The sequence below is a fragment of the Anguilla rostrata genome, chromosome 17 (assembly GCF_018555375.3).
Source record: "Anguilla rostrata isolate EN2019 chromosome 17, ASM1855537v3, whole genome shotgun sequence".
Lineage (NCBI taxonomy): Eukaryota > Metazoa > Chordata > Actinopteri > Anguilliformes > Anguillidae > Anguilla > Anguilla rostrata.
In genome coordinates this window covers 19024008-19033526 of record NC_057949.1, presented here as the reverse complement: position 1 = coordinate 19033526, position 9519 = coordinate 19024008, and the positions used below count along the sequence as shown (strand labels likewise).

At 45.4% G+C, this 9519-nt stretch overlaps 1 protein-coding gene across 3 annotated transcripts; it reads right to left on the bottom strand.

Moving 5' to 3' along the window:
• Positions 1–2037: 2037 nt before the first annotated feature.
• desi1a (desumoylating isopeptidase 1a) lies at positions 2038–9436 on the bottom strand. Of its 3 annotated transcripts, none has more exons than XR_010326789.1 (7): positions 8994–9436; positions 7921–7942; positions 7638–7707; positions 7192–7301; positions 6800–6922; positions 4446–5891; positions 2038–4364 (listed from the first exon to the last, which is right to left on the bottom strand). XR_010326789.1 is itself a non-coding variant. In XM_064315852.1 (6 exons), exons 1-6 carry the CDS (start codon positions 9076–9078, stop codon positions 5798–5800), a joined length of 504 nt encoding a protein of 167 aa, XP_064171922.1. In that variant the 5' UTR covers positions 9079–9436; the 3' UTR covers positions 2038–5797. The 3 variants fall into 3 exon arrangements, 1 of the variants encoding a protein (XP_064171922.1); XR_010326790.1 differs by having other exon boundaries at positions 2038–4371; positions 4456–5891; XM_064315852.1 differs by having other exon boundaries at positions 2038–5891.
• Between the last annotated feature and the right edge of the window lie 83 nt (positions 9437–9519).

The window sequence follows — 9519 nt, the reverse complement described above, 5'->3', positions numbered from 1 at the left end:
TTCTGCCGCCTTTGACACCGTCAACCATCCCATCCTCCTGTCCTCCCTGGCAGCTATGGGGATCTGTGGCACAGCACTTGACTGGATTGAGTCCTACCTCTCCGGTCGCTCCTTCCAAGTCGCCTGGGCTGGTGCAGTATCAGCACCTCGCCCCCTTGCCACAGGAGTTCCCCAGGGCTCTGTCCTTGGTCCCCTCCTATTCTCCCTGTACACCCAATCTCTTGGTCCTGTAATCTCTGCCCATGGGTTGTCCTATCATTGTTATGCCGATGACACCCAACTCTTTCTCTCCTTCCCGCCCTCTGACACTCAGGTCTCTGCTCGCATCTCTGCCTGCCTGAGGGACATCCAGAGCTGGATGGATAACCACCATCTTAAGCTGAACCCAGGCAAGACGGAGATGATCTTCATCCCTGCTCCATCCTCTAACCTTCTTGACTTTTCTATTTCCCTGGGGACACTGTGGTGTCATCATCACCCACCGCAAAAAAACCTTGGAGTGGTGATGGACAACAGACTGTCCCTCTCCCAGAACATCACGGCGGTGAGTCGAACGTGCAGGTTCTTCCTGTACAACATCCGGAGAATCCGCCCCTTCCTCACCACCTACGCAACCCAGCTCCTGGTTCAAGCGATGGTCCTGTCCCGCTTGGACTACTGCAACTCGCTACTGGCTGGTCTGCCAGCATCCGCCATCAGACCCCTGCAGCTCATCCAGAATGCTGCAGCGCGTCTGGTCTACAACCTCCCCAGACATTCCCATGTCACCCCCCTGCTCACTGACCTCCACTGGCTGCCTGTTATGGCTCGCATCAAATTTAAGTCCTTGGTGCTTGCATACCAGGCAGCTAAGGGGTCAGCACCAGGGTACATTCAGAGGATCATCAGACCCTACACACCAGCCAGACCTCTCCGTTCTGCCACCTCTGGACGCTTGGCACCTCCCCCTCTTCGCGTCTGCACTTCCCGCTCCCGTCTGCTGTCTGTCCTGGCCCCTCGCTGGTGGAATGACCTCCCCGTGATGGTCAGAACAGCAGAGAATCTCACCACTTTCAAACGCAGACTGAAGACTCATCTCTTCAGGCTGCACCTCTCCCCACCCCTCCCTAGCCTATAGTTCAGCTCATTGTACCTAGCTAGGATAATTTGATTATGTTAGTGTATCTGGTAGGATTGTTTTTGTATGATTAGGTGTGATTCCAGTGCTAGTTTGTACTTGTACTTGGTAGGATTCTTGCTGCTGAACAAGCTTACTCTACAGGGTTGGAGTCCTGATCGATGTGGTCACTTCTGGCACTACGATCCTTACTTCACTCTAGTGTTTCTTTTGCGCCTCTACATCTTGAAACCTATGCACTTGTTGTACGTCGCTCTGGATAAGAGCGTCTGCTAAATGCCTGTAATGTAATGTAATGTAACACAGCTGATGGAGCGCTGGCGCCACCCTGTGGACGTTACAGAAATTACATCTTAAGGAGTCCTGCCACCCCAATCCACCTTTCCCTACTTAGTAATCCTTTTTATGCAAGGGGCCCATTGGGAATCATTGAAAGTTCTCTCTCCTCTAATACATTTCAGAGAAGCCTAGTTTACACTACTTTTCTTCTACTTTTCTCCTTCCATGGACGCAAAGACATCACTTATTAAATATTCATTTTTCAAAAAAACACTGGTGGCGTCACTGCACCTGTGACAAAGCGCGTCTGTGGGGACGTCCCGCTGTGTCCTTAATGTGAAGGTTTAAGAGGACACGCAGATTAGAGGCCGTCAGTGCCGGGAGAGGAACCTGCACTTCTTAAACACAAAGCCAGTGGCTTACAGGGACCCCACGAGAGATTTTGGGCAATCGCACACTGGGCCCTACCACCCCAGAAAATCCTCTATCCTAATATTTTTTGATGCCCTGTGTAGACTCAAAGCCCTTGGAATAGTCATGTCCTAACTACCCCCACACCCACACCCCCACCCCTCCAAGACACCAGACATCACACACAGGACCACACAGCCGCAATAAAGAAAACAGCCAAGGAGAGTCTCTTTCACAATTAGAAGCACACTTTAATCAAAACAGTGACAGGACATTTTGCCCAGGCCAAGCTAATGAATAGCAAAATTGGAATTCATGTTGTTAATTCTGCAATGGCTTTTTTTCTTTAACCAATAACCCAATATGACAAGAACACTAATGATACACAGAGGAATAATCACAATAAATAATCATAAATTACACAAATATCTATTCATTTCAGTGCAATGTTAACAATAAATAACAAAAAAGCTTTAAAAGAATAGAACAATTGTTTCATATGAAAAGGATGCACCACTGACAGTGAAGGCTGCTGGAAGTCACATGAATGGCGGTTGGCAACGTCCAGTACAAAGCAAAGGACAAGCATCCTACTGTCTGTAGGCAAGAGGCCTACACACGCGCACGCACATGCACACGCGCACACACACACACACACACACACACACACACACACACACACACACACACACACACACACACACACACACACACACACACACACACACATAGGCACGCATGCACAGACACACGTGCACGCACGCACAGACAGACACACATGCACACACAGGCATACAGACGCACGCACGCAGACACACATGCACGCATACGCACACATGCACGCACGCACAGACAGACACGTGCACACACACAGGCAGGCACACGCACGCACGCAGACACACATGCACATACACGCATACGCACAGGCACACACACACACACACAGGCAGGCACGCACGCAAACACACACACACACACACACACATCATGGTTCACATACGGAACCGTGGCTTATTGAGTTGTCTTTTATCTTGGTAGCTTATCTGGATAGCATGTGGTCATAAATGGAAAACAGTAGTGACCTACCTAAAAGGGTACAGATTCACATTACTGTACTCTCGCACCAAGTCTCTTCATCTACACACATTCCTATATGCGACCTACAAAAGAAATCCTTCATCTCTGAATATACTTATGGAAAACTCTCCCGGTTTGCTAGGCAGCAGCCAGAGCTGACGAAAGCACCTACAGTACATACTGAATCTGCAATACGTAAAGCAGAGCGCATTGAGCTTCTACCGCGACGTCCACACTACGCCCACGAGCGACTAGCACGTCACCCGCTAAAGATACAATGGTCTGGCAATAAACAGCTGTCACACTTCATTAAGGTAACGTGGCCCACTTGTAAAAGTATAATTACACAACCTAGGCCAGGATTTCATGATTATAATTCACAATATTATAATAATGGATAATTATTAATTGTTAACAATATATATAATATTTCAGCATATTGCATTTATATTACCATATAGTTTTCCTCACAATCTTAGATTCTGCATTTTATTTTTTTCATGTAGGGCAACTGAAAGAGAGAGGGAACATTGTTATAGTAACCACTATGCTTACAGTACTTAGAGTTAAGTACCACTCTTTTCAGCTCTCCTGTGTAAAAGGAAAAGACTGCATAATTATAACTGCTCAAAGATGTACAATTGTGCAATCTACGCCAGAAACAGACAGAGTTGCTGACCTCAGGTCAGTTTCATAATAAACCACCCATTCACTTCCTCCTTATTCCCGGCGCGCGAGAGATCCATTTCGGAAGCTGGACCGTCTCAGCTTCGTGTCTACAGAGCTGCACAGGTATTGCACCACCTGGAGACTTTGGAAGCATAGCGCCCCGTAGACTCTGAGGTACAAAAAGGACATTGTACATCGCTTTGGATAAAAGCGTCTGCCAAATAAATGCAATGTAATGTAATGACATTATACACTGCATTAGTTCATCATGCAGCAATACGGCTTACTGCTGAAATATCAGAAAGAGCTGGAGAAACAGAATCAAAGTCAGTGTCTGGTCGGACGCTCTGAGCAGACTGCAGAGGCCCCTCCCAGGCTTCAGGCTAAAGGCTGGGTATGATCAGCTAAACACGTCCCCTGGGTTTACACGGAGCCGAACTCAGGGGCTCCAGCAGAGGAGTCTGGGCCCTGTCCTTCAGAGAGGACATGTCTACGGCGGTTAAGAGACTGAACTGTCTGACTGCAGAGCTGCCTCACTGTCACACAGCCGTGATTGGCAGGTTCTGTAAGGTGATCTGAGTCTCCGGCTACAACCTGTCCAAAAAATTAAAAAAATACATTTAAAAAAAAAAAAAAAACTAATGCAATTGGCTGAAATCGTGCGACAACAAAACAAGTGAAAAAAGAACTTCCTTCCTCTTCCCCCCACCCCTATATCCCTCCACCCCTGTTCCCATACATTTCCCTGTCCAGGGAAACCTCAGTCCCTCCTGTGGGATTCTGTATTGCTCATATGAAAAGCACACGCAAGCTAATAACTCGAATGAGAGGCATCAATTGTAAAGCGCTTTGGATAAAAGCGCTATATAAATGCAGTCCATTTACCATTTACCATTTAATACATCGTTTTTTTAGCTCACCAGCAGGTGGCAGTAAAGAGGGCTGGATGGAATTGTGCGGCTCTTGACCTGATCAAATTGCAGTGGTTCCCAAATAGCTGTCCCTGGAGTAAAAGGTGTGGAATGGCACATTTCATTCAGTAAACTAGGCTATGTTACTTTTTTAAAATTGTTGATCTTCCATCAGTTTTTAAATATCTAGAAAAACTTTATTTTCCCCCCAAAACTAATACAAATTTTAATCAACGACAGCACACACGTATGCAGCCATCACACAGAATATATTCACCTTGATCTCCCTTATTCAAGCAAATGAGGTCTCAGACAATTTAGAGATGATTCATTTTTGCTGGTAGGGGTATTTGGAATGTTGATAGATTAGATTAGGACAGGGTACATAAATACACAAATAAAAAAAGAACTTGGGAACCACTGCAACTGAAGCTTCCAAGGTACAATCTTCCCCTAAGAGATATATATATATATATATATATATATATAAAATATATATATTATTTGATGTACGCACACACAGTGTTTCCCATACCACTAAACAGCAGCATGTCAACACTCCAGGAATCAGGAGTGCCACTATTTAATATGCATCTGATCATTGTATTAAACTACAGACTGCACGCTTTATTCCGCAACGTATTTGATAAAACTGGCAAAACTCTGAGCTGCGTTGCCAAGTGCTTGCAGTTGCACTCTCGAGGCCAAGCTTTGGAATGCAAATGCAATCTTGAGCAGGCACTCCATCACGACGGTGACAGACAGCGCAGTATTTACAACTGCCGAGAAGGGTTCTAAAGAAATGTTCTGGGGATAACTTTGTGCAACACTTTCCAAGAGTGTTTTTTGTTTCAACGAATGTTTAATGCATTTATTATGCCGCCCCACCAAGCCGTAACTTGGTGGGACGGCATACCTGCCATCGCAATGTATAAAATAACCATAACTTCCGTACAACTAGTTAACGTAAGAGATATTAAACTAGGTTATTAAGTTAAGGGTTATCCCCTACCGCATTGTCATACTGGATATATCACTAGCTTGCTAGCGAGCAGTGACATCAGCCAGCCAGCTAGCTAGCTAGGTTGATTAGCTTGTTTTAATGTTCAATTCTGATTTGATATGTCCATTAGCTGTAATTTGCTCGTGTTGAAAAACGAGTTTAAATTAAATCTTCTGCACACTGATTATATTAATTTTTCCTGTTGTCAGATGGGCGTTTTTTTCCCTTAGTAACGTAAGAAATGCAGGGCCCCCAGACGCCCCAGAAAAGCAAAGGAGGGGAAACACTGTGTGTGTGCAGTACGTCTCCACGTGTCGCTCTGCAGGGGGTCTATCTCTGGCCGTGGTGTCCGCCGATGACGTTCCCCCCGGGAGGAGCGATGTGGATGGAGTCCAGGATGGGGCGGAGAACCTGCCCAAAGGGTCTGGAGATGAGAGGAACAGGACAGGCACACGGGTAAGGCAGCGGCACTTTTACATGGGCCTGCTGGCCCTGTCCCGCTCAGGTTAAAAAAAAAAAAATTTAAAAAAAAGGTAAAACTATACAAAGGCTGCATCTGGGAAAGGACAGAACACCGACGGAAAAGATTCAGACGAATAACAGCTCTTGCATGTATTCACAAGCAAACTAATGGGCCAAAAAATGCCACTGTGCAGGACATTTGAGGTGCTTCACCTATCTCTGAACCGAGAGAGAAGCAGTGGCTCTGATACGAGGTCTAATCCCTATAGCAACAGTGGGGGCGGGGCTGCGTGTTCAAGGCGACGCAACAAATGAGATACGGCTGCTCGTGCCGAACGACTCTGTTTGAAGTTCCTCAGAGCATTTGTGCATGAGTAGATAGTATTTCAGAACAGGATCTTCCTGTAAATTCGGAGAGATCTGGTCCCAATGTATGACAGATGGTAAACAAAGGAGTCGTCTGAAGAAAGCGTGAGCGCGATTAAACGAATCCACACGCTGTCCTCAGGACAGAAGAACAAACACAACACTGACAGAACAGCTCTGCTTTCTCATTCACCAGGCAAACATGCAAGACGCGTCAAACGGGTGACTGAACACTGACACAGAACCAGTACTGCACAAGACACAAGAATTAGCTTTTTTTCTTAAACAAGGAAAATTGCTCTTTTCCTCCACAAGAGGGCACTGTTTATATTCACATTTGCACCTTACCACTAAAGCTGGTTCCAGCATCTCTCACAGCTGCAGTATTTTGATATGTGCATTAATGTCAGCCCACAAGCCACACCTGTACGAACCCCCCTCCCCCCCCACTGCCATCCTGTGCTGCTGCACTGGTCCGAGGGAAAGGAGGGGGCGGAGACTCACGTGGAGAGCACCTCGGACGGCAGGTCAGTGATGTAGGAGGGTATCTTCCGTCCCGTCAGAAACAGGGCCACCTCGTTACTGAACGTGTTGCAGTTGTGCTCAAACAGCCGGTACCTGTCCCCTCTGACGAGGGGTAGAGCCGAAACAGAGAGAGAGAGGAAGGGTGTGAAAGATTTTGTGATGATTTGGACTTTTCCGTCTTTTCTCCGTTTTTGGAATCTCCTGTTCACATACTCCTATTCACAGGCCGGTCAAACAATGGCCCTGTGCAGACAAACATTAGCAACTCACCCAATTATGAACTCACAATGAAGGTGATATCGTACGGTACCGTGTCCATGAGTACATATGCGCAGCAACACACACACACACACGCACACACAGACACACACCTGTACGTGGTCTCCCCCAAGGAAGACAGGTAGTCCATGAAGATCTCCTCAGTCACCTCTGTGCTGCCTAGCTCTATGACAGTGTTGGGTTCACCCAGCACAGTCCCACCCTGGAACACACAGGTCACATACAGCCATGTCTCTAGCATCAATGCAAATTCTTCTATCATGCATCCATCTGTCACATCAAAGACATGCATATATTGAGGCTCTCCAAAACAGTGCTGGGGGGGGGGGGGGATTACATTGTCAGTGATTATGGATGGAATAAGGTAGGTAGACAGGGACCACTAAGTGTACACGTGCAGGCACACAGACACACACAAGATTATACACATTCAGAGCAAAGCGTCAAACAGTGTTCAACCAGCCGCACAAATAACAGCATTAACGACAGAGGTAGGCATCATAAATATTCTGTGACAACACAAAAAATGTCAACTTACTGGCTGACAGCTTGAAATGCCCACTCCTCCAAAGAAAAACTCCTCCCCATAGACGACAATGGAAGTGTGCCTACAACACAGGGAGCAAAGTATTACAGCCTACAGATATCGTACCACACCTCTCCATTAGTCTCTCTCACTCTGTATCACGCACACACACCACGTAACAATATTTATACTTACGCTTAAGGATGTGCGCATGTATATAACACTTTTGGGAAGCAGTGATTTATAGTTAGTAGCCCAGTTAGTACTTCCAGATGTGTGGTTCCTCTGTACTTACCAAATTCCATCAAGTTGTTTCCCTGCACAAGTATAAAAAAGAGAGAAAGAATTCAGATTGCACAGCAAATAACAGACTTGTGAAACCAAGGGATTGTATAACACAACAAGGATTTGATACCCATAGGGGTGGGTGGCTTTTTCTTTTCACCTAAATCCAACAACCAGTCTAGAGCAAAGATTGTAGTTGTGAAATCGGCTGATTTCAATGATCATGTAAATGCCATAGAGCTCATACATCCTGCATTTGTACGGCTCTGCAAGGGCAAGAGGGGGCCGTAATGGGTTAAAAAAAAAAGAGGCTGCTCTGTACCAGCTATGTACATGGTACACTCTGTACACTCCGGCAAATTTCTACCGTAGGTAGTCACCCTTAGCCACAAAGCTATCTGTCATATTCATGCGAGTCCAGTAATCCCGGATAATAACAACATCATCAGAGGACCCTTTCGTGCGTTTATTTAATAGTCAGTGTAACAACACTTAACAGATTTGCCATGTACCTCAAAACGCATTTACCGTAAATACCGTTAGCTGAATAAAGCCAATATTGTTAGTCTATGCTAACACATACAACTGTGTACAGTACAGTTACATTACCCACCATAGCTAGGTGGACCAAGTATGCACCTTTCACATTTTAATTTCAGGTTTTCTTTTGTCAAATGCATTGAGTTGGCAAAGCTTCAACTTTCCCATAAATAATTTCGGTAATTTCTTATTTTAAACAATCAATTCTCAAACGAACACCTGTCGGCTCTCGTCTTGAACGACTTCGACCTAGTTAGCTTGCTAGCTAGCAGGAACAACCATGACTATTTTGACCGCGGTAACAAGCCAACGTTAAACGTTAGACGAATGCAGAAATTATCTTAAATATTATTGTTCATTTGGTTATGCCTTGCGCAACAACTAACAATAGCCAGCTATGTCCCAGTATTTAACTTTAAGATAATTGGCCTAACCGCACTGCAAACACTGCACTATCCTCGATGTTTCCTGATTACACATACGCCACCGGCACGAACCCTACCAGGACCTAGTTCCCACCATCTTAGCTCAGTGGCTACTTACCTAGCATTATCGGACTCAGCTGACGAGCCATTCCTTTAGAAAGGTCATAAATGTAGAGTTTGACGGTGAAAATTGTGTGATCCATAATCTTTTAAATCGATAGCTGGTTCAGTTTCCTATGAAAAAGCTTTCCCTTCTTTATTCGTAGACTAGTAAAATGAGCCTAGAAAGCCAAGTTGCCAGTTAGCTAGTCTAGCTACAAAAGTTAACGGCTAGACTACCTAACGTTAGCGGTTTTTTAAAATGAAAGTAAAACTATTCAACGATTAATTGTTGCTCGTTGGACCAAATGAAATAAAACAAATGAGAGCATCTGGATTATTTCTTCCAGGTGCAGAAAATACACGCACACAAACTGCTGCGTTAAGCTAACTGGCTCACATCTGTGCCATGCAGCGCTGTCAGTGACTCGCAACAGAATTAAAACAGCAAATTCACCTTGGCTTTAGAACAGCGGCCTCTTGGTATTGCTCATTTAGCATGGTAATACATGTAACACGTTATGTCAGATCTATGGTGATTTCTA